Below are 25,864 nucleotides of genomic sequence, written 5' to 3' on the forward strand. Positions count from 1 at the left end.
AGCCTCGCTGTCATCACTAGCCCCGCCTCTCTTACCTCTCCTAGTATTCTTATTGGCTGAGCATCTAGAACACGCCTACTGCCTATAGAACCTTTCCCCAAGCCGCATGGTTACCCTGACAACCGACGAGCTTGGTTCCCATGCGCATGCGCTCACCCTTGGCCGACTAGGGTATGACGTCATGGTAACCAGGAGGGGCGATGCTTTTCGAATGATTGACAGAGAGGTGTGTATCCCGATAACACCGCCCACAGCTATGTAACATGGTGGTGTGGGAGCGGCAGCGATGCCATTGCGCATGCGCAGAGACGCCCCAGTCCATATTTACCTATGTGACGGCATTCGTCACGTGTCTCTCCCTCCCTCAGCGGTGGCCGGGCCCTGCAGGGCGGAGACTTCCTCCTTGTGTCACAACCAGGAAGACATTACTGCTGCTTCCACAGTTGTACCTGAGAGCCGAGGATATTGGGGGGGCTACACGGTGCTGCTGACCCTGCAGTGGTGAGTATGTGCTGGGCGTCATGTCGTCACACTGGACAACCACTTGTTGCTGGGTATAGCTGTAGTGGGACTACAAGTCCCAGTATGACTTGTCCTACAGCTGCATGCATAAAGGTGCCAAGGCATGCTGGGAGTTGTAGTGCAGCAGCCTCGAGGTCACTGCTGTATGATATCTGGCGGACATGGGAACGATAATATAATTTGCTGGTAAAATCGTCAAATGTATCATTAATAAAACGTAAAACAGTTCTGATAAATGACTTTCAGAGGATTGTATCCAATTGCTTTGGCTTCATAGACTGCGGTCAGGAAGGGGTTAATAACAGGTCTCTCCTTAAAGGGGGTTTTCAGGAGTAAAAATATATAATATATATATATTAATATTCTTAAAACATTTTTCTATTCCTGTCCCCACCATCTAAGTCCCCTGCCAGTTGTGGACACGAGACCACGGTGGCAAACACAACATGACGGCGTCTTGTCCATACTCATGGCACCGCTGTGGGCAGTGATTGTCCGCCATGGTCATGTGACTACCTGTACGACACACACGAGGGTCTAGGGAAGGTTTGGAGGAACAGGAAAAACCTCACAATTGTGGTTTCAATGGGAAAACATCCAGCAATTGGTCTTCTGTGGATGTCTCTAGACATGTCCATGATCGGTGCTGTCCAACCGGTGACACCCCCACGGTTCCACCTCTTCACATGGGGGGGGGGGGGGGTCTGGACAGTCCTTAGTATCCGGTGGAGCCCCGTTCCTTGTTTTACTGTTCATTCCTTTCTATTGAGATGTTTGGAGGCCCATTCTTTGGCATACATTGATTTGGTGGCCCATTTTCCTATATCCTATGTTTTGGTGGGCCATTTTTCGATGTTTTATGTTTTGGTGGGCCATTTTTCGATGTTTTATGCTTTGGTGGGCCATTTTTTGATATTTTATGTTTTGGTGGCTGATTCATTGGTATCCGATTGTTTGGGGGGCGATTCCTTGGCATCCAGCGGTTTGGGGGGCGATTCAGACCCCCTGATATTTAGGTAAGACTAGTTTCACACCTGAATTCACTGGATTCGGCACTGCTGGAAACAAACATAATTCCCGCTGGCCCCAATAAAGTATTATGGGGTCCAGTGTAGATCCGGCAGACAATACCGGGAATCAGCCGGACACAAATCGCAGAGTGCAGCAGTTTGTGTTCGGCCAATTCTCTGCATGCTTGCCGGAAGGCGGCTGGATTTACGCCGAACCCCATAATACTTTATGGGAGCCGGCGGGAATTTTTGTTTCTGCCAGTGCCAGATCCAGAGAATTCCCGCAGCCGTTCTCTGCCAGAATTCACACCTAGCCTTACAAACTGCTCCTGGTTTGAGGCTCCTCACGTGGACCTGCCCCTCGCAGTTATACTTGCTGGGTCTGTGTGTCCAGGATGCTGTTGTCTTCCTCCTGCAGACTGTGTGAGATGTGCTCCTTGGATCCTCAAACCCTCTGATCTGCCGTGTACAGCCTCCTTCCCCTCACTGCTGCCATCTCTAACACAGTGAGAAGGGAGGGGGAGAGCAGGGAGCATACAGGCAGAAGACCTAGAAATCAGCGTCTGAGGCTGTCCGACTGTGCAGGCGCAGCTGGCCTGGTTGGGGGCTGGTTACTAGTCTATGCTGTAACAGCGCTGGCGAAGATTCATTCACACGCATGCGCTGTGATGATGGAGCGCAGGGGTCAGGTCATGAACTGTAACCGGGCTAGAAATGTGCACATTGTACGGCACGTGATCCAGGAGGCGCTTGGAGCATAATCTGACCGGAGAGCGCAAAGTTGTTACATGATTTTTTTTGGTGTAATTCTCAGAATACCCCTTTAAAGGGTTAATAAATGGCCGGTGCTTCTGTGACGCGTTTTATACCTATGCCCTCTACTACTGTAATATGTGCTAATTGTTATTACCACTCGTCTATAATTAACCAGTGATGACATCACACCATCACATGCCGCACCTGGAGACGTAGCAGAGCTCTGCATGTGACTGCTGTACACACTATTGCTGTAGGTGCATATTCGGTATAGTGGGGGCCACGTCGTTTCCCTCACCTCTGCTTGGTTTCTGTGAATTCACATCTGATCTCTCCTTCTCCCCTCTCGCAGCATCTTGGGGCAGCTGCATCCCCCTCCTCTCTCCTCTTCTTCTCATTTTACACCTTAGGGCCCTAGCACCACGTGACAACATGTGCTGCCTCCCCTCACATAGTCCAACTCTGCTCTAATGGGTGGGCAGTTTTCTCTTTTTGCATCCACAGCTGCATTCAGAATTCTGCTCTGAGAACTCCTCCCGTAATGTTCAGTGACTTACAGTCCATAAATATTGGGACAGCGACACAATTCTAAAATTTTTGGCTCTATACACCACCACAATAGATTTGAAATGAAACAAACAAGATGTGCTTTACCTGCAGACTGTCAGCTTTAATTTGAGGGTATTTACATCCAAATCAGGTGAACGGTGCAGGAATTACAGCAGTTTGCATATGTGCCTCCCACTTGTTAAGGGACCAAAAGTAATGGAACAATTGGTTTCTCAGCTGTTCCATGGCCAGGTGTGTGTTATTCCCTCATTATCCCAATTACAATGAGCAGATAAAAAAGCCCAGAGTTCATTTCCAGTCTGCTATTTGCATTTGGAATCTGTTGCTGTCAACTCTCAAGATGAGATCCAAAGAGCTGTCACTATGGGTGAAGCAAGCCATCATTAGGCTGAAAAAACACAACAAACCCATCAGAGAGATAGCAAAAACATTACGTGCGGCCAAAACAACTGTTTGGAACAGTCTTAAAAAGAAGGAAAGCATCGGTGAGCTCAGCACCACCAAAAGACCCGGGAGACCACGGAAAACAACTGTGGTGGATGACTGAAGAATTCTTTCCCTGGTGAAGAAAACACCCTTCACAACAGTTGGCCAGATCAAGAACACTCTCCAGGAGATAGTTGTATGTGTGTCAAAGTCAACAATCAAGAGAAGACTTCACCAGAGTGAATACAGAGGGTTCACCACAAGATGTAAACCATTGGTGAGCCTCAAAAACAGGAAGGACAGATTAGAGTTTGCCAAACGACATCTAAAAAAGCCTTCACAGTTCTGGAACAACATCCTATGGACAGATGAGACCAAGATCAACTTGTACCAGAGTGATGGGAAGAGAAGAGTATGGAGAAGGAAAGGAACTGCTCATGATCCTAAGCATACCACCTCATCAGTGAAGCATGGTGGTGGTAGTGTCATGGCATGGGCATGTATGGTTGCCAATGGAACTGGGTCTCTTGTATTTATTGATGATGTGACTGCTGACAAAAGCAGCAGGATGAATTCTGAAGTGTTTTGGGCAATATTATCTGCTCATATTCAGCCAAATGCTTCAGAACTCATTGGACGGCGCTTCACAGTGCAGATGGACAATGACCCAAAGCATACTGCAAAAGCAACCAAAGAGTTTTTTAAGGGAAAGAAGTGGAATGTTATGCAATGGCCAAGTCAATCACCGGACCTGAATCCGATTGAGCTGCATTTCACTTGCTGAAGACAAAACTGAAGAGAAAATGCCCCAAGAACAAGCAGGAACTGGAGACAGTTGCAGTAGAGGCCTGGCAGAGCATCACCAGGGATGAAACCCAGCGTCTGGTGATGTCTATGCGTTCCAGACTTCAGGCTGTAATTGACTGCAAAGGATTTGCAACCAAGTAGTAAAAAGTGAAAGTTTGATTTATGATTATTATTCTGTCCCATTACTTTTGGTCCCTTAACAAGTAGGAGGCACATATGCAAACTGTGGTAATTCCTGCACCGTTCACCTGATTTGGATGTAAATACCCTCAAATTAAAGCTGACAGTCTGCAGGTAAAGCACATCTTGTTCGTTTCATTTCAAATCTATTGTGTGGTGTATAGAGCCAAAAATGTTAGAATTGTGTAGATGTCCCAATATTTATGGACCTGACTGTATATTCTGGGAGTCTTTTAGTCCTTTTTAAAATAAGATTAAATGAACCAGTCACCTCAAAAACACATATAAAGCCGCCAGCATTCCCTCATAGTAGCCCCCAGTCTGTTACTAATCACATGTTTGATCCGGTAATCTGATGCTCCATAGATTCAAAAAACAATGTTTTAAGCGCCATCTTGCCGGTCAGCTTGAAGTCAAGAGGGCAACGGCTTCCTTGCTTCAAGTCAAGGGTAAGCGAGCCCCCTAACCGTCCCCTCTTTTGTTAGATTGGAATCGCATAAGTCTCGCTCAGGCCCAGTGCGCCGAGGAAACCCGGCTAACAGCGGCAGCCAGAGACAGGATCACACCGTACCAAGGAGCGCAACGCATATGCGCGAGACTTATTTGATCCTGCCCGCACTGCAGGCTGTCAATCTAACAAAAGAGGGGACGGTTAGGGGGCTCGCTTACCTTGACTTCAAGCTGACCGGCAAGATGGCGCTTAAAACATCGTTTTTTGAATCTATGGAGCATCAGATTACCGGATCAAACACATGACTGGGGGCTACTATGAGGGAATGCTGGCGGTTTTATATGTGTTTTTGAGGCTACTGGTTCCCTTTAACGTACACTGAATTAAACACCACATCCCCCTATAATGTAAAACGGACGTTTTCTGCCCGGACACTGAAGCAGCAGGGGATGCGAGAGAGATGTGAAGTCAGTGTCTGTATAATTATTATAATTTTTTTTATTAAACTAAAAAAAATTGTAAATAAATTGTCCTCGTTGTAATGTAAATGCCCCAGAGATGAGATCACAGAGCGGTCTGGTCACGAGCCTGTATTTAGCACAGATGCTATTTCAGCGCTTCCTGTTCTGGTTACTGGTTACATCACTAGTTCTGCATTGACCTGATTTTCAGGTTGCACTGCTTTTCCTCAATACAGCCAGAGAGAGACATTTTTTTTATGCTCCCACTGGGCCAATTTTTACTCTCTTCCTCCTCAAACTCACTTGGACCCCCTTTGAAATTTTGCCTCCTTAGGCATGTGCCCACTTGCCAGATTCTTCTCACATGCTGCACCCCAAGGCCGTCCTAGTGGTAAATATTATGGACGTACCCCTTAGACCCCTTAGACAGACCTGAATCTTCAATTTGTTTTGTCATATAGTTTTCCCATTAGACCCTCATAGTGTCGCCATATGGATAGCTTGCAGGGAATGCACAGTCTAGTACCCATGTAGTCGTGCTAACCATGTCAGGCCAGTACAATAGATGGCGCCATCCACCACAGTGCCTATAGACCACTGCCTCCTTCATGCAAAATCTCATATTTAACCTCCACTTCTGCAAAAATGCAGCAGCACCCCCTGCTGGAACAGGTCTGTTTGGTGGACTTCCCTTCTCAGTTATCCTAGGTATATAAAACCCCCTTAATTAACAAGAGAGAGGACCCCATCTGACATCACAGAGGAAACACCAGTGATGTCACTGCTGTGTATTACTAGTCGCACTGGCCCCCTGGGTCCTAGAGAGACCCATCTAGCTCGCTAGTCATACTCTGTCTTACTTTCCGTCTCCTGTATCCTATGTTTTTGGCACTTGATATGTTACCTGTGGATATCCAGCAGCCTGTACAGTAAGGTGATAAGAATAATCAGGAAATACAGGTCTGCGCTCCTGAGATAACGCCCGGCACAGTCATTGTGTGCTGTGGTCACGTGAAGGAGACATCACGTCATAGACATGGCTCTCCATTGACCTGGGTGTATTCGTCTTAAAGTGACAGCTGCATTAGTTTCCCAGGTTGTTCTTTTTATATTTTTCCAATTTTATATATTCATAGCCCCCCCTCCCTCTGCTCTTAGGAATACATAGGCTTTGCTTTCACTACTGGGGGGCAGTTACTGTCCGCTAAGGAAAAGGGGAAAACCTTGCTGTGATCACTAGTCAAAGAGGGGTCCATAGTGGACAACTGGCTGCGTAAGTGGGTTGGGCCTGCTGTGACTACTGAGGAAGTGCGGAGGCACCTGCTGTGACTAATAGGGGGGCAACTCAGTGAGGCCTACAGCTAAAGCTGGCTAAGATTTCACTACGGCCCATGCCCCATTGTTGGGTCGAGGCTGTTACGGACATTGCAGCAGCTGTAAAGCAAGGGGCGGGTGAGAAGAAGAGGAGACCGGGAAGAGGTTTCTACAGGATCCCCTTGTACTACTGTCAGTGATGCCCCTGCCTATCTAGTCTCCAGCAGTACAGTAGGGGACAGTGTATGAAGTGTATTGCAAAGTTTATGGTCACGCCCTGTAATTCAGAGCTGACCTTTGAGGGCGGGGGCGTATCCGGTAACATTTCTGGAATTAATAATATTTTTATTATATAATACGAAGCCTGAATAATCTCATTCTGTAAAGTCGGTGACATTCCCGCCCCCCTCCCCTCAGTAGAAGAGCGGAGCCATTAATGCGGCAGAGTCCTGTAATAATTCATCCAGGAAGTAAAGTGACAGTGGTGGCATTGTCTGCGTGTACCCACTGTAATAACCAATGCCCCCCGCGGACAAGGGCGTCATTCACGTCTACATAATAGGGGGTTTGTGATGAAGTCATGAGGGGGGGGGGGATGGGAAATCTTAAATCTGATCCTTTGTGTTATTGGGTTGGTTCCATCTTTTTGTTTCTGGGAAAGCTGGGTGAAAACCAATATGGCTTTCAAAAGGTGGAAGGGGGGAGCGCACAGGCATCCAGCTTTTCTATTTTGACAAAGGATAACCGCACTCTGGGAAAAACCTCTAACTTGAAGGGTTATTCTCATCTCAGACAATGGGGGCATATCGCTAGTATAAGCCCCCATTGTCTGATAGGTGTGGGTCTCACCTGTATCGAGAACGGAGCCCCGAAAGAGGTGGAGAACGCACTGCGCATGTCGCCCTCCATTCATTTTCTATGGGGTCTCCGAAATTATCGGTTGGGCCCATAGAAGTGCACTCCTATTCACTTCCATAGGAAGAACGCTTGGTGGTGGCCGGACGGGAGTCCTCCAGCCACCACGGGCTCTGTTCTCGATCTAGGTGCGGGTCACAGCGGTGGGACCCACACCTATGAGACAATGGGGGGCATATCCTAGCAATATGCCCCCATTGTCTGAGATGAGACGACCCCTATAAGGCATGTGGCAGATATGGGTCCTGCATACGACAAGTGCTCACCCTCCTATTTAGGGTGCCAGTTAGAGTGCTTTCTATGCTACTTGAGTGTCCTGCTTAGGGTAGGTTCACATCACCTTTGATGCCTCAATTTGACATATACATTAGGGAAAAAAAGGAAACAAAAACACAGCACAACACGTTCTTGTATCCTGCGAAGTCCGGTAACAAAAAACATACGTTTTTTTTTTCCAGTTTTTTTTACAATGGAACTCTGATGAACAGATGTTACCGTATGGCATCAGTCAGAGGCATTCGTTTAACATATAAGTTAAACAGATGGGAAAAACGTGATGCGAACCCAGCCTTAGCGGATTGGCCACACAGGACCATGTGACTGTATGAACGCTAAATAAACGATAAAGCGCCATGGCATTGTGGACCCATGAAGGTGCTAATCAGCTCAGTGGGACTCTCAGTTGGCATAGAGGATGTGCCATCTTGCTGCACTCCTATCCAGGGGGCCCCCGGGGGTACAGTATTGTGGATGTAGCCTCAGCCCTGGAGCTGAGATGGTGACATCATAGTTCTACCTCCACATTAGTTAATTGATTGCTGCCGGACTGTCGCGCTCATTAGATGCCGCCACCGCTGCTCTGATGTCTCCATCTTTCTAACACAGGTATTCTTCTTCCAGGAGACTCACAGTTTGGTAAAGGAACCATCTCCCCAAAATGACCCACTGGTTTCATCGTAACCCTCTCAAGGCCACGGCGCCGGTCTCCTTTAATTTCTACGGCGTCGCCTCCACCCCTGCAGCCTCAAAGATATGCAGGTGAGATTGATTTCTGCAGATTTAGTCTATATCTTTAGTTATGAATCCAGGGGTGGGTTTACAAATGAATGTGGCCACTGTCATAGTGGGGCCCCTACAGGCTGACAGTCATGTTACAGAGCTCCAGAGCATAGACCTAATGACAAATGATACAATTCTGCTGCACACAGCCACCACCAGGGGGAGCTTATTGCATAACACTTAAAGGGGTTGTCTCACTCAGACAATGGGGGCATATCGCTAGGATATGCCCCCATTGTCTGATCGGTGCGGCTCCCGCTGGGACCCGCACCTACAATGAGAACGGAACGGGGAGAGCTGTGGCTTGAGGACCCTGGATATCCCAGCTTCCGTCCACCACCAAGCGCTGCTCCCGTAGAAGAGAATAGGAGCGCACCGCACAGGCGCGGACCATGCTCCCATTCATTTCTATGGGGCCCCATAGAAATGAATGGAGGATGGCTGCGCATGTGCAGTGCACCCTCCGTTCATTTCCCTTCTCCGTTCTCATTTTAGGTGCGGGTCCCACCCTATCAGACAATGGGGGCATATCCTAGCGATATGCCCGCATTGTCTGAGATGGGAAAACCCCCTTTAAGCCTTGTGCATGCAACCGGATTTTGGGTCCATGTTTAATCCGAATTTTTTGAAAATTGCACGTAGACCCATTTAATTTTATAAGGAGCTGCGGATGGTTGTCATCCGTGTGCTGTCTGCATCCGTGTGGCTCTTCTGAATATTATAAAACATGTCCTACTCTGATCCGTTTGGCAGACGAGAATATGCATTTCCATAATGGGGACCGAGGAAAGTGCGGGATGCACATGCCCGATATATGTATTTTGCAGATCCTGAGTTTGTGGTCAGCAAAACGGCAACAGCCATGTGCATGAGGCCCTATATAGTAAATGCACCTGTCTTCACTAAGCGTCTGTGCTCCCTCTAGTGGTGACAGCAGGCACAAGGAATGTTATCCTGTACCTCTATGGCTGTCTGCAGAGAAGCAGAGGATTTGGAGCTCTGTAAAAGAGAAATAGCTCTGATTGATACAAAAATACATGGTTTGTATGGGGATTCACCAGTCGGGATGCATGAAGGTGTAAACCAGTGAATCAAGTGACGATATTTCCATTTCTCCCATGTAACATTCAAGTGATTTACGAACATCAAGAGCGCGACTCCTGGAACTCTTCACAGACCCGACCTGTAACCCCGAGATGATGAAGAACGCCTCGGATGTGTACTTTTCTCTGCTACTGGGTGAGTGGAGAAAATGAAATAGTTTCCATTTTCTGGCACACAGGAAAAAAAAGCCCCCCCCAACTAACCCCTTAAAGGGGTTGTCCATATTTTGATATTGATGGCCTATCCTCAGAATGGGCCATTCATATTAGATCAGCAGGGGTCTGACATCCTGCACAGCTGTAACCTGACCCCCAGGACTTGGACTTAAAGGGGTATTCAAGTTAAAAGAAGTAATTCCCCATCTACAGTATAAAGGATACCTATTAGATCAATGGGGTTCCAGCTGCTAGGACCCCCACTGATCACGAGAACAGGGGTCCCATGCCCCTGAAATGTACAGCCGGTTGAACATGAGGACTGCCGCTCCATTCACGGGACGTGTGGAGTAAGCTAGGTGCTGTACTTGGCCATCTCTGGCGGTCCCATAGAGATGAATGGAGAGGCAATGCGCACGCTCGACCTGGTGCTTTATTCATGTGGGGGACATGGGACCCCAGTTCTTGTGGTTGGTGGGGGTCCGAGCATTCCTTCCCGATCTAACAGTTATCTCCTATCTTATAAAGGGAAGAATAGATTTTTCAATGTAGAATACTTCTTTAACTGTATGTCAATTTGCACAGGTAAACTGGACATACAGTTACAGCCATCTGTGGAAGGGGTTAAAATTAAATAAAAAATAAAAATAAAAAAACCTACATAACACACACACAAGGTACAGGCTGGGCGGACATCTTGGTCTTATTACTGTCTGTTCCTTTTTCTCCTGGACTTTAGGCTTCATTAATTCACTGGATGGAGGAACTCAAGACAATAAGCTGCGCTACATCCAGAACTTCAAGTGGACGGACACCCTGCAGGGCAACGTGCCCAGGTACAGCCTGATTGTGTGCGTCCCCCAGCAGATGAGGGGCTGAGGTGATCGGCCTTGTCTGTCATATGGGTCGAATGCAGTGCTGTGTATTAGTGTTTTATACCACCGCCTTCAAACACAATGTCACTTTTAGGTCCAGCTGTTTGTGCTGATTCATTTATCGTCAGTCGGAGCTCCAAATCTGAGTCCCCTGCAGCCACCACTAGATGGAGCTCACTGCACACAGTTCAATAGGAGCTTTAGAAATGGCTTCAGTGAGCTCCCTCTGGTGGTGACTGCAGGGCTCCGATATGTTCCTAACAGGAATATATTGGCTAAAATCTAATTTTTTCACATCAGTGTGAGGGTTTAGCCTTGTATTGTCAGTTGCATATTATTGTGGTGCCCCATTTGCAGTGATCTATCTGGTGACTGCAGGCATGACACAGTTTTACCATGTAAGGCTGGGTTCACACGGGCGTCACGTTTTGGCTCCGGATGCATTGCGGCAAACCCGCGCGAGTAGATACACAATTGCAGTCAGTTTTGACTGCGATTGCGTTCTGTTGTTCAGTTTTTATCGCGCGGGTGCAATGCGTTTTGCACGTGCGTGATAAAAAACTGACTGTGGTACCCAGACCCGAACTTCTTCACTGAAGTTCAGGTTTGGGTTCGGTGTTCTGTAGATGTAATTATTTCCCCTTATAACACGGTGATAAGGGAAAAATAATAGCATTCTTTAATACAGAATGCTTAGTAGAAGGTCAATTGAGGGTTAAAAAATAAATAAATTATTAACTCATCTCCTCCAATTGATCGCGTAGCTGCCGGTCTCCTGTTCTTTCTTCAGGATCTGTCAAAGGATCTGTGGTGACGTCACTGAGCTCATCACATGGTCCATCACCACGGCGATGGACCATGTGATTGGACCATGTGATGTGACGTCACCACAGGTCCTTTAGCCGGCAGCTCATGATTAAAGAATTAAGAAGAGATCGGCAACTATGCGATCAAGAGAAGGAGGTGAGTTAATTTTTTTTATTTTTTAACCCTCAATTGACCTTCTACTAAGCATTCTGTATTAAAGAATGCTATTATTTTCCCTTATAACCATGTTATAAGGGAAAATAATACAGTGAATAGACTGTCGCCTAGCAACCATGCGTGAAAATCGCACTGCATCCGCACTTGCTTGCGATTTTCACGCAGCCCCATTTACTTCTATGGGGCCTGCGTTGCGTGATAAACGCACAATATAGAGCATGCTGTGCTTTTCACACAATGCATAAGTGATGCGTGAAAATCACCGCTCACCTGCACAGCTCTATAGAAATGAATGGGTCCGGATTCAGTGCGGGTGCAATGCGTTCACCTCACGCATTGCACCCGCGCGGAAATCTCGCCCGTGTGAAAGGGGCCAAAGCCTCTAATCAGTGGACTGTATCAGAAAAAGTTCTGACCACTGTAAAGATGTGCTATGAAATGAATCATCACAGAATTTAGTTTGGCCCTAAAAACGTTACGATCTTCTTAGGCTACTTTCCGTCATGAATCTGCACAATCACATCCGTTTAGAACTGATCCGTTTGTATTATCTTTAACATAGCCAAAACGGATCCGTCTTGAACACCATTGAAAGTCAATGGAGGACGGATCCGTTTTCTATTGTGCCATATTGTGTAAGTGAAAACTGATCCGTCCCCATTGACTTACATTGTGTGTCAGGATCCGTTTGTCTCAGTTTCATCAGACGGACACCAGAACGCTGCAAGCAACGTTTTGGTGTCCGCCTCCAAAGCGGAATGGAGACGGAATGGAGGCCAAACTGATGTATTATCCTTATCCATTCAGAATGCATTAGGGCAAAACTGATCTGTTTTGGACCGCTTGTGAGAGCCCTGAACGGATCTCAGAAACGGAAACCAAAACGCGAGTGTGAAAGTAGCCTTAGTTGGAGGTTCTTTATTTATGAAGGTCCCGTCATCAGGCACATATATTTAGGTTTTGCACTTGTGTATCGTTATTCTTTTGTGTGCTCTTTGCAGTGCTCAACAAGATGCCGTTTTTGAGTTGATTTCAATGGGTTTTAACCTGGGTCTTTGGTACAGCAAGTACGCTTCACGGCTGGCTGGGAAGGAAGAGTGAGTACCGATTGTCCTTGGTCTGTATCTGTTAGTTATATTACTCCAACCCTGCTAAACATCTATTGATTTGTATATACAGCTCCTGTATAGACCTGTGTGTCTCCATGGTTACAGACTACAAACAAACCCTGTGTAGTCTGATCATGTGGTTATGTTTTTGCAAGTTCATACACATTAGCCAAATTTCATCAAAAGCTGGCACGTCGCTCCCACTTGTCATAAGTGCCCAGAGTGTTCCTTGTGAGAGCGAACCTGGTGAAGGCCTTAGAGGACATTTCACATCGCTTACCACCTATCCCACTCTGTGCTTAGGGCTGGTGAGAACAAATCTGACCACAAATGGTGTCCTGATGAGCTAAGGACACACACGCTGTTGATAAATCTGGTAAAGTCCCGCTTATAGAACATACGGACAGGGATTGCCCTGATGAGATACCCTCTATGGACACCTCTGCACTAATCGTTTTTCCTAAATGCAAAATGAAGCAGCTATTTAAAAATTGTTTAATTAAAATGTCCTACTCTTTTGTTTGCGCAGAATGTGTGTAAGGCTTCATTCACATGACCGTGAAAAAAAAGTCTGTTAAACACAGATACGCTGTCAGTATTTCATGGCCATTTAGCATCAGTGTGTGCTTTAGTTTTTGGGCCGTTCTGCATCCGTTTTTAATGGCCATTAAAAAATGATACATTTCATTGGCTTTGTTTTTGTTTTTTTAACATCCCATCCCCTGCAGTGCCCTCAGTATACATAATGCCCCCATAGTTCCCCCTGGACATCAGATGGCCCCCATAGTGCCCTCTAGTATCTATAATGCCCCCCTTAGTGCCCCCCCGTTAAACATATGTGCTCCCCATTGGGCCCTCAGTTTAAATATGTGCCCCCACACCTGTGAGTTCTTTAAAAAAACAAAAAAACTCAACTCATTCACTTGCACCTGAGGGAACACTTGCTCCGCTCTGGAGGCACGGGATGTGACGTCACGACACTGGGAGCTTATAAAGCTCTTTTTTTACATAGGGTACCCATTTTTAACGACCATCTATATGACCGTTGAAAATGGGCCCATCGATTTTAGTGGGGTCCGTCTGGACATTTCCTATTTTTGACGGCTTTTATTCAGTGGCTCCATAGACTTTAATTGGTTCTGAAAACATCCATCACACGGCTGTTTTCCAGTGGTGTAAATGAGCCCTAAATCCTTCACCAATCTGTTGAATCTGACAAATCTATCGGACCACTGCTCTTGTTTCTGATGGCTCTCTCTGCTCTCCCCATCCCTTCTCTCTGTGTTAGAGATAGCAGCAGGGAAGGAGAGGAGGTTGTACATGGCAGATCACTGGGGTGGGGGCACCTCATTCAGATGAAGGAAGGCACACAGATAGCAGTCTGCAGGGGAGAATCACACAGACTGTATACATGTAGAGAATGAGGAGAGCATCCAGGGCAAACTCTGCAGGGGATGGAGGGGCAAAAACAGTCCTCAGCAGGAGAAGAAATCAGACCAGGAATGAAACTGTGTGGATACATGAGTTAGTGAAGACAGCAGCATCCTGGACACACAGATCTGAAATCCAGCATGTTGTACTGGGAGGAACACATCCACATGACAATAGTGTGACATGAGGAGCAGGTTATAAACTGAATATCAGGAGAAGCAATGAAGAACTTAAAGGGGTTATCCCATCATAATGGTCACTGTTAAATATGTTAATGATTTGACAGTGATCATTTTTGTAAATATATTTGATTAACCAATTCCCACCGTTTAGGAGAAAATTCATCCCCACTTACCTCATTGTTGTCATTCGGTCTCCCCTGGTTACGGCCACCAATCTTCTCCGGATTCCCGGTGGCCGCACTTGCGCAGAAGACTCCTTTTTTTTTCTCCCGGCCGGGCTGCTCGCTGTCCTGAACGCACATGCGCTATGGTGACTTCTTCCTGGCCAGAATAGTACAGAGCCGCGAACGCGCACGCTGGCTCTGTACTATACTGGCCAGGAAGAAGTCACCATCGCGCATGCGCTGCGGCGTGCGCATTCAGTCCAGCGTGCGGCCTGGCCGGGAGAAGACTTCAATCAAGATGAAAAAACACTTTTTCTCTATGTCAGAGGTGTCCAGAGCCTTTAAATGTATACACGGGGTAACCACCTATAGGTGGAATAACTTTAGTAAGAAGGTGAAGAGATCTGATAAAGTCTCCCTGCTTTACTGTCTTCCCAGTAGTCCTAGTGAGGAAAACCTTTACAATCATTTCACATTTTTTGTCCAGATCTTCCATTTTCTCGTTTTGCGTTTATTACATAACGCGTGATGTTTCGTTGCAGCATTACAGAAAATGAGGCCAAAGAAGTTCACAAGAGCCAGAAGATTGCAGCTGGCATTTTCAGCCATTTGAAGGTAAAGGCCCATTCACACAGGTAGATAGTCCACCCTCAGGCGAGCGCAGATCGACCATACAGCCTGTTGATCAGCGTCGTTTAGTGAATTTATATGAAGCCGTCTTTACTGTTGTCCCCGTACAGTCTGCATCTTGTGGGGAGAACATTCTCTGTGCACAGGTGAGATAATTGCAAATAATGAATTTCATGCCCACATGAAAGATACAGCCAGCTTACAAATGAGGGTTTGCTTGTGGGCAGTGATCCGAAATAAACATTTGTACCAACGTTCGTTTAGCCGGTTATTGGCCCGAATAACAGATTTGCACCTATGACACTGGCTGACCTGTTACATGTGCGCTTGGCAGCTGAAGGCATCTGCGTTGGTCCCATGTTCGTATGTTTTAAAGGGGTATTCCCATCACAGACAATGGGGGCATATCGCTAGGAGAATGGAGCGGGGAGAGCTGTGGCCGGAGGACCCCAGATTTCCCAGGGTCCGTCCACCACCAAACGCTGCTCCCATAGAAGTGAATGGGAGCACACTGCAATAGCCAAGCCAGCGCTCAGCTATTTTAGGCAGCCCCGTAGAAATGAATGGAGGGCGGCACCTCTGGGACCCGCACCTAGCGATATGCCCCCATTGTCTGTGATGGGAATACCCCTTTAATATATGCAAATGAGCCTCCAAGGAGCAACGGAGGTGTTGGGGACATATATTTACTGCCTGGTCCTGTCAATCAAAGTGGAGAGAGCGTGGCAGTTGCAGAGAGAGCAGAGCCTCTAGGTGTAACGGCAACGCCCCTGTTGCTCCTAGAGACTTATTTGCATATATCAGAACATGATTTTTCTCAGCAGTGCGGGCACATATGAACATGGGACCAACACAGATGTCTTCAGCTGCCAAGCGCACATGTAACAGATCAGCCAGTGTCATGCTACAAATCTGCTGACAGACAGACGCCCTTTAAAGGGCTTTTGCACTAAGAACACAGGATAGGGGATAAGTGTCTGATTATTGGGGACCAACAGCGATCATGAGAACAGGGGACCTAGAGTCGCCTATGTGAATGGAACGCAGAAGTGCATGCGTGGTCACCGATACTGGCACTATCTCCAGCATTCCCATAGAAGCGAATGGAGCGGTGGTCACACATCCGCATTACCGCCCAAGACCCCCATCGCTTTGGGTCCCAGTGTTCGGACCTTAACGATCCAACGCTATTCTGTTAGTGGGAAAACCCCCTTAAAGGGCTGGTCTAGGATTTTACAATTGATAACTTATCATCAGGATAACCATCAATATCTGATTGGTGGGCGTCTGACACCCCGCATCCCCACCCATCAGCCATCAAGTAGTTCCCATGGCCGAAATACACAACTTCGCCCATTGTGTAGAGGATGAATATGGTTACCACTCGCTTCAGTGGACTGAGCTGTGTAGTCCTGGAACCGGAGCTACTCGGAGTGTCGGATACTAATGACGTATCCTGAGGATTGGCCATCCGTTGTAAAATCTTGCATGAGGCTTTTCCTAAGCTCTTTCTGGGAACTTAATTGGTTTTCTCCACCTTTATTGTGTCGGGTTTTGCCCCCCAGGACACAAGGGTCAAGTGTTTTGTTTCTGACACCCCATGAAGTCTATGAAACTTTATCTGACACCTGAGCGGGCTGTGCTGTTCCCCGGTGTGATAGGACGAAGGCTAAAGTAACCTGCGCTTGTGCAGAAGATTACCAGCAATGCATCCTCTGTGCAAGCAAACTGGTTCCTGCCACCAGTCGTGCTCTCTTCTCCGCTGCTGTCATGTCTGCAGCCCGATGTGAAGAGCAGCTCGTGTTCTGGGCAGATGCAGGGGGCAGAGAACAAGAGACCCTGTCTGCGCACAGGTGGGGACCCCCTCTATGAGCGAGACGCACTTGTTTTACATGGATGTCCATTCATTTGTATTGCTGCCTAGTAAAATAGGCAGCTTTTCCAGGGTTCCATGACCAGGTCCTGTGCCATGGTGGCTGCATTATGAAAGGGGGGGCGGGGGGCAGGGGGGTCTCTCTGATGAGACAAGCAGCTTAAAGAGGTTTCACAAATCTGGATCAAACATTGTGCTGTGACCGAAAACTCAGCATTAGTGTATATCATATGATATTACTGAACTTTCTATAAATTTTGTGTTTTTTAGGAGAGTCACATTCCTAAACTCATCTCCCCAGTGGAGAAAGGACGAGATTTAGAAAGTCGGGTGATTGATGCTTATATCATCCAGTGCCAGGCCGAAGCACAGGAAGGTACGTTGGTCGTCCGCCATCTTGTGGTATTACTGCAACCCTTTGTTTTAAACCTGTGAGTGATTTGTCAGGTGTGTATTATGAGGTTCTGCAGCATCTGAGGTGTGTTTTATGAGGTTCTGCAGCATCTGAGGTGTGTATTATGAGGTTCTGCAGCATCTGAGGTGTGTATTAGGAGGTTCTGCAGCATCTGAGGTGTGTATTAGGAGGTTATGCAGCATCTGAGGTGTGTATTAGGAGGTTATGCAGCAGCTGAGGTGTATATTATGAGGTTATGCAGCAGCTGAGGTGTGTATTAGGAGGTTATGCAGCAGCTGAGGTGTATATTTGGAGGTTATGCAGCAGCTGAGGTGTATATTTGGAGATTCTGCAGCAGCTGAGGTGTGTATTAGGAGGTTCTGTAGCAGCTGAGGTGCATATCGTGATGTTCTGCAGCAACTAAGGTGTGTGTTATGAGGTCCCTCACCAGCTGATGGGTGTATTACAAGGTTCTGCAGCAGCTGAGGTGTGTATTAGGAGGTTCTGCAGCAGCTAAGGGGTGTATTAGGAGGTTCTACAGCAGCTGAAGTGTGTATTATAAGGTTCTGCAGCAGCTAAGGGGTGTATTAGGAGGTTCTACAGCAGCTGAGGTGTGTAGTGTGATGCTCACCAGATAGTTGGCTTCTACATGAAGAGATAAGCAGCTCCTCTGTTCTGCCGCTCATCTCTCTATAAGCAGTGATATTCCTACAGATGGTCTCATTATAACAAGTCCTCTCCTTCGTGTGTGCAGTGACCATCGCTCGGGCTATTGAACTGAAGCACAACCCTGGTCTGATAGCAGCTTTGGCCTACGAAACAGCAAACTTCTACCAAAGAGTAGGTAAGTGTCTTTGTGTTTCTCTCCTCTGTTGACCAAACGGTACAAATGGCAGCAACACAAGCAAGTGTTTAAGGTGAAGGAGTAACGGCTGCTGAGTGTACTACGTCCATTCCCGTAGTGTCCACTAGAAGGCGACAGTCACCACAACATCTTCCAAGTGCAGCAATGATGAGAGTCCACTGGCCGGCCAAGGGATGACTGTATGGATAGGTTGTGAGTTTAATAGCTGGGGGTTTCACCTCTGAGATCCCTTCATTTACAAAGGCCCCACATTTCCGGCCAGAGTGTTAACTTTACATGCACAGCCTTCCTCCATGTGTGGAAAAAGCTGATTTCCAGAAATCGGCAGTTTCCTATGGTCTTATTCTTTTCCATTAGGAGTCTGTGCACGCATGGGGGCCCCAGAGGTCAGATACCATCTCCACACGGCTGTACTGTTCTTTTCTCCATTTTTAGATCACACGCTCATCAGTCTGGATCCGGTGTACGTAGCGAAGTGGAGAAGTTACACCCAACTGAAGATGTGTTTTTATATGGCTTACGTAAGTACACGACCCATATCCATAGTCCGGAAATCCTGCTGATCGGCCATGCTGCCCAATACCAAAAATTCTATGACCTTTAATTCCTGTGTGCCCAGCACTGTAATAGTAAACCCCACAAGCTACGATACTATTACAGCACAACGATGGAGTGGATACAGAGACGTCACTCGCGGCTACTGGTCGTATTATACATCCCCTCCATCCCGAACAGGATCATAGATAACTCAGCCAATCCCAGCCATTTAACACTTTAGTCCATGCTAAGGGTGCCAATGGTATGCTGTGGCAGCCCAGGGATTCACAATGTCCTCCAGGTATTGCAGTGTATTATGGCAGAGATCAGGAAATCAAATGTTCAAGTCCCATAGAGGGACCAAAACAAAAAGTAAAGCAAAAATGTGAACAATAAAAAAAATTCTTTATTTTTGAAAATGTAAAAACTGTAGATACCTGCACATTTGTAATGGCCCAGATGATAAAATATACAGATTTTATTTATCCTGCACTTTTTGGGTCCATTGTGCCTCATTAAAAACATTGACCCGCAAAAAAGCACCCCCCCCCCCTCCAACACACACAGCTTCATCGTGGTCTCTCTCAAGAAAAAGAACCATCTTTCCAGCGCCACCTATTAGAAGTGTCTCCCTATGAGCCAAGGACTAACTTTATAACAAGCCATGGCATTTGACAAGGGAATATAGCCAGGCCAGATATCCATCTGTAGACAGCTGTTTCGGGGGGCATGCCCTTCATCAGTACGGAGTAGGATTCTTCCTGGCTCGGTCAGATGTCTTGGTAGCGACTTAGGCGCGGTACTGAATCCCCTTAAAGAGCCCTGTATGGAGACTTACTGGAAGTACTCCTGACTTCCAATAGGTGGCGTTGGCGAGGTGGTTCTCTTTCTTGGGAGATACCTCTTTGTTTATTGGTTTCCCATGCAGCTTTGCCAATAAGTCTCCAAACAAGACTGGTCTCTTCAAGGAGATTCAGCACCTCGCCTCAGCCGCTTCTAAGGCTAGAATCCTACTGATGAGGGGTACGCACCCCGAAACAGTCCACGTTTGGTTATCTGGCCTGGCTATATCAAATCCCATTGTTTGTCGAAAAGTCAGATCTTAACTCATAGGGAGCCACTTCCAATGGGTGGCGGTGGCGAGATGGTTCTCTTTCTTGGGAGATACCTCTTTGCATATTAGTTTCCCATGGAGCATTGCCAATAAGTGTGGAGTTCTTCCAGTAAGGCTCCATACATGACTGGTCTCTTATCTTATGGAGATTCAGCACCCTGTCTAAGTCATATATCTTTATAATAGTTGGAGCGCCGTTTTTCGCATACAGACCCCTCAATCCTCTGCATAGTCTTAGATTTAAAATATAACACTCTGGTTGCCTGCAGCCACCACTTGAGGGAGCTCAGCAGCTTACTGTATGCTGTATTAACATAGTAGACAGTAGGCACCCCCTAGTGGTGACTGAAGGAACCAAGAATGTTACTTGTGAAATCTACAGTCTACGCAGGGGATGTGGAGCTCTGCATCAGAAGAACGGATATATTAAATATAAATCTGCATCGAATTTGGGCTTGAAAACCATCTAATCAGGATTTGTCTAAAGCGGGCTGCCATTTTTAAGTAAGCTACTGCCTAGAAAAATGTGAAACCCATGCTTTTGTTACCCATCCCAAAGAGAGGGTTTCTTAGGGAATTGAAGACTGGTATCTCCTTAGTACATTCTGTAGGTGGATGGTATAACATGTGTTCATTCTACATGTACATTTGTTATTAACCCCCTGATCCCCTCCACAGGCCTTCTGTTATCACGGTCAGACTCTCCTGTCCAGCGACAAGTGCGGAGAAGCAATAAGGTCCCTACAGGAATCTGAGAAATGTGAGTCCATGTTGTTTGGTTTGTGCCAGTGATCCATTTACGTTAGAAAGCACAGACGAGAGCCAGAGACAGACCTGCATAAGACTAATCCAGAAGGAGGTTGTGATATTAGTACTTATTACTGGGGGTCCGACACCCCGCCGATTTAGCTGAAGAACTACACGGCTACATCCATGCTGCGGTGGACATTCCCGGTTACTGCAGCTCCCATTGAAGTGAATGGTAACCAGCTCCATCCACTAGACAATTGACGGAGCTATGTTGTTCTGGCGCTACTCCCTAACACCTGATGGGTGGGGTGCCGGACCCCTGCCAATCAGATATTGATGACCTATCCTGAGGATAGGCCATCAGTATAAAGGAATGAGCAAACCCTTTAAACAATATTTTGGAGGACAAAATAAAATGCAGATAAGCAATGCCTGGCAGCTGCCATTACCAATAGTGTGTAAAAGGGTTCCCCTATTCTCCCCCTATAACAGAGGAATGAAGGCTTGGACATGTTGGATTTCAACATGCCTGATCTTTTGTCTTCATGGAACATAAGCCACCTCCAGAGGCTTCTGTCAGCATCTTATTTGGTTGTCTAAGGTAAATGACTAATGTAGGGACTATTGGATGATTTTGGACCTACTGTATATCAGGACGCCTGTAATCCTCTTATATATGGGGTACCCTCCTAACAACAAGGACTGTCTAAAGCAGACAACCTTTTCATGGCCTGAACGATTCCCACATCTGCTCCCCCTCTCGCAGCATCAGCGAGAGAGTCGGCAGCTGCATACCCCTCCTTCCCTACATTTATGGGAGGATTGCAGTTACTTCCGTCTATAGCTCTATCCTCTAGTGATCATACCTGGCACACATTTTCAATAAGTACTGAGAACTGTTTTATTTCTTTTACTTTTCTCTTCCCTGTTAAGTTTTTGGCAAGGCTGAAGCTTTGTGTAAGGAATATGGCCAAACCAAAGGCCCAGGAACCACAGCTAAGCCCTCGGGACACCTCTTCTTCAGGAAACTGGGAACACAGGTGAAGAACACCCTAGAGAAATGTCAGCGGGAGAATGGCTTCATGTAAGTCAGAGCTTTCATGGGGGATAGATCCGAGTCTTTATGTTCTTGGAGCATATTTGTGGTTGGGAGTCTTCTGTGTCCAGGTTGTGATGTTGTTATGTACTCATCGGTGCTGTCTGCCAAAATCCTATTCATTGTACATTTCAGCTATTTTCAGAAGGTTCCTCCAGAGGCACCAGAGTTGGAATTAAAAGCAAATTATGGTCTGGTACAGCCCGTGCCTTTTGAGTTCCCAGCTATGAGCCCGCAGTGGACCCCAGAGACGCAGGCGGGATTCGACCTTACAAAAAGGCCAAAGGACGACAGTGTAAGGCACTATTTCTAACCACAATGTCACCTGAATCATGTAGTTTTCACCGGTTTTCGCTATCTGCCAGCTTCATCTCTAATTGTAATTTTTTTTTCCAAAGTTCAGTTCCAGAAGAGGAGGTCACTAGCTGCTATGATCTTCTCCCATGCTCAGGGGCTCTGCACCCCAGCCTATAATTCTATGCCTGCTTGTAATGCACAAGGAAAGAGTCCTAGTCAGTGTTGTCATAGAGCTCCTCACTGTAGTCCATCATGGACTCTCAATTAAGCTGGACTTTGATATAGCCTAAAACTTGAAGGAACACCAAAGAAAATGCATACAAAAAATAAGACATCCGAGCACATTTCCCTTATTCTTCTACTTTCCTGTAATCCTAATTGATCACATATTACAATGAAAGCCGAGATACATAAAGAAATGTTCTCTGTGTGTCACAGAAGGTCCGTCGTGCCCCCCTCTGTCAGCTCCCCTCTCTGCAGTAGTACACAGAGATCAAAGAGTACCTATTATATTACCAAACTTCTGCTATAGTGACATGTTAGAAGTTTGATCAGTTTGGGTGTCTGGGTGCTCAGATCCCCTAAATCACTAAAATGAATAGGCAGAAGTTCTCAGCTGAGCGCTGTGCACCCTTATTTCTGATTGGCTCTCCAGGGAGCGGCGATGTTCACTGTGTATGGATTGTAGACTCTCTCTGAGCCTGTAAACTGCTTGCTTCACTCTCCAAGGAAATCTATTTACGGACGAAGGGGCACAGTGCTCAGCTGAGCGCCTCTGACAGTTCATATTAGCTATCAGTGGGGGTCTCGGCACCCGTACACCCCGTGATCATTAACTTATGACATGTCACTATGACATTTGCAAAGTTTTATAAAATGAAGGGTCCCCTTTAAGACCTGCCTGCAGCCGTCCCTCGTCTAAAAGGTTTCCCTCCAATCCTCACACTGTGTAGTATGGTCCTTCATTGAAATGCTCCACCAACTTGTATGCCTCATAATTATTGTGTTTTTTTCAGTGAGTGCAGAGATTCTGAGCAAGTACATACAATGTGTACATTAACCAAAATACACTCAGACAAAAAAATATACAGCACTAAGAAGGAGTTATTGGAATGGAATGCAACTTTCTATCTCTAATGATAAATGAGAAATTTATTGGGGACACTGTAAAATAGAAAGGAGGCTCTAGGATCCTGTTGGGCCGTCTCTAGCCTGGATACAAGGTGAGATATGGCCTCTACTCTGGCTACAAGGTGAGATACGGCCTCTACTCTGGCTACAAGGTGAGATACGGCCTCTACTCTGGCTACAAGGTGAGATACGGCCTCTACTCTGGCTACAAGGTGAGATACGGCCTCTACTCTGGCTACAAGGTGAGATACGGCCTCTACTCTGGCTACAAGGTGAGATACGGCCTCTAGCCTGGATACAAGATGATATACGGCCTCTAGCCTGGATACAAGATGAGACACGGCCTCTAGCCTGGATACAAGATGAGACACGGCCTCTAGCCTGGATACAAGATGAGACACGGCCTCTAGCCTGGATACAAGATGAGACACGGCCTCTAGCCTGGATACAAGATGAGACACGGCCTCTAGCCTGGATACAAGATGAGACACGGCCTCTAGCCTGGATACAACATGAGATACGGCCTCTAGCCTGGATACAACATGAGATACGGCCTCTAGCCTGGATACAAGATGAAACACGGCCTCTAGCCTGGATACAACATGAGATACGGCCTCTAGCCTGGATACCAGATGAGATACGGCCTCTAGCCTGGATACAACATGAGATACGGCCTCTAGCCTGGATACCAGATGAGATACTGCCTCTAGCCTGGATACCAGATGAGATACTGCCTCTAGCCTGGATACCAGATGAGATACTGCCTCTAGCCTGGATACCAGATGAGATACTGCCTCTAGCCTGCATACCAGATGAGATACTGCCTCTAGCCTGCATACAAGATGAGATACGGCCTCTAGCCTGCATACAAGATGAGATACGGCCTCTAGCCTGCATACAAGATGAGATACGGCCTCTAGCCTGCATACAAGATGAGATACGGCCTCTAGCCTGCATACAAGATGAGATACAGTTGTGCATGGGGTTACACAGGTTCTGTATGGTATCCTGCAGCACATTTGCCCACAGATGTCACAGCTGGGCCTGTAGATCCTGCACACTTGTAGGTTGCTGAAGCTGGCGTCCCAGCTGGTCTCATAAATGCTGGGTTGGTGATAAATCTGATGACTGAGCAGCCAAAGACATGTTATAATCTGGCGGGGACCTTTCTGGGAAACCCTTGCAGTGAGGTCGAGCATTATCCTGCTGAAAAATGCAAGTTGGAAGCATTGCCATGAGAGGACCACATGTGGTGTCAGGATGTCCTGCACATATCGCTGAGCTGTTAGTGTCCCTTGTATAACTACTAGGTGTGACCGACTGTCGTATGTGATGGCTCCCCAGATCATCACACCAGCAGTTGGGGGCAGTGTGTCGCTCCACAGGAAAGGCAGCGATCACCATGAGTCCTGCATAACCAATCCAGACCATCATGAGATCCCAAACAGACACTGGATTTGTTGCTAAAGACATACATTTTCAGTCCATGTTTCTCATTCACAACACCACTGCAAATGAAGGCAACTGGCTGTCAATGGAAGGACACGTAATGGGTGCCATGACACTAAATTTCCTTATGCTAAGAACATGGAAATGGTTGAAGCAGAGACCGGGGGTGTAATGAAGGTGCCATCTGTGTCTGGATGGTGGACCATGAAACTGTGGGAGCCAGCCAGCGCCTAGTCGCCATGTGTGTGTGCCCTAACAGCTAGGTCGGCACAGCCTAGATGACGGGCAGTTCAATCAACACAACCATCCTGCTTCTCTCAGACCAATGATGCGCCCCCTCTGTCAACTAGGCAAAATGTCTTTAAGTGCCTCATGGAGACACATCTAGCAGTCACTACCCAAAAGTAGTCTTTTTTTCTTTTTAATAAGACAGCACATTTGCTCCCTCTTGTGTCAGACCACACCTGAGATAATATAAAACTCCATGCAGAGTTTTGTAGCATTCCGACATTTCTATTTGAGTGCGGTATTTTTTTGTCAATGAGTGTATATTATATAGTTTGCATACAGCGTTGACAGCAGGTACCATTTAAGGTTGGATACTCTCAGTACTGACATTTCCCGTAAATTCCTTTCCAGGCCAAACCGAAGAAAGAAGAGGAGGTGAAGCCTATGAAGGAACCGGACATAAAGCCCCAGAAGGACAGCGGCTGTCAGATCTCCTAACACACCACAGAATTATAAAACGCCCAAATCCCAACCACTCCTGACTCCTTCCCCGGAGAGACTCCCCGCCTGTACTCCTGGAGGTGTGGAGATTACAACCGGGTCTCGAGTTAAAGAAACGAGACCCTCAGTTTCTTCTCCTTTTCTGGATACAGGACTTGGACGTGGTCTCTCCACCCATCGTGGGTATAGATAAGCACCTTACCTGATATATGGGTGTTCTTCTCCTTGACCCTTGAGGGGGTGAACCTCTCTATATCCAGAACTGACACGTCTACAGCCATAACCCTTCACTAACCTCATTTAGCGGAGTAAGCAGAAGCTGCTGTGTGTAATTACAATCAATTGTGAGAGGAGCCGGTGTCTACTGTATCGTCACATTACTAAATGTAAAGAGGATCTCCTCTCTCCAGCCAGGTCTGTTTTAGGAAATATTTGCATTCTCCTTTACATAAGAAAAAAAACATCTGGTACATGTTGTTCTTCCTAGAAATGTAAGAATAAACTGACAACTCGATGTTACCGTT

General features: G+C 46.8%; 1 protein-coding gene across 2 annotated transcripts; it reads left to right on the forward strand.

Moving 5' to 3' along the window:
- The first annotated feature begins 370 nt into the window (after nucleotides 1-370).
- BROX (BRO1 domain and CAAX motif containing) lies at nucleotides 371-25,864 on the forward strand. 2 transcript variants are annotated; one of them, XM_044289340.1, is made up of 13 exons: nucleotides 371-501; nucleotides 8,313-8,450; nucleotides 9,604-9,710; nucleotides 10,470-10,566; nucleotides 12,591-12,686; nucleotides 15,018-15,090; nucleotides 17,249-17,354; nucleotides 18,127-18,216; nucleotides 18,673-18,758; nucleotides 20,567-20,648; nucleotides 21,572-21,722; nucleotides 21,870-22,029; nucleotides 25,251-25,864. In XM_044289340.1, exons 2-13 carry the CDS (start codon nucleotides 8,350-8,352, stop codon nucleotides 25,335-25,337), a joined length of 1,236 nt encoding a protein of 411 aa, XP_044145275.1. In that variant the 5' UTR covers nucleotides 371-501; nucleotides 8,313-8,349; the 3' UTR covers nucleotides 25,338-25,864. The 2 variants fall into 2 exon arrangements, with proteins under 2 accessions (XP_044145275.1, XP_044145274.1); XM_044289339.1 differs by having other exon boundaries at nucleotides 375-501; nucleotides 8,298-8,450.

The sequence above is a fragment of the Bufo gargarizans genome, chromosome 4, assembly GCF_014858855.1.
Source record: "Bufo gargarizans isolate SCDJY-AF-19 chromosome 4, ASM1485885v1, whole genome shotgun sequence".
Lineage (NCBI taxonomy): Eukaryota > Metazoa > Chordata > Amphibia > Anura > Bufonidae > Bufo > Bufo gargarizans.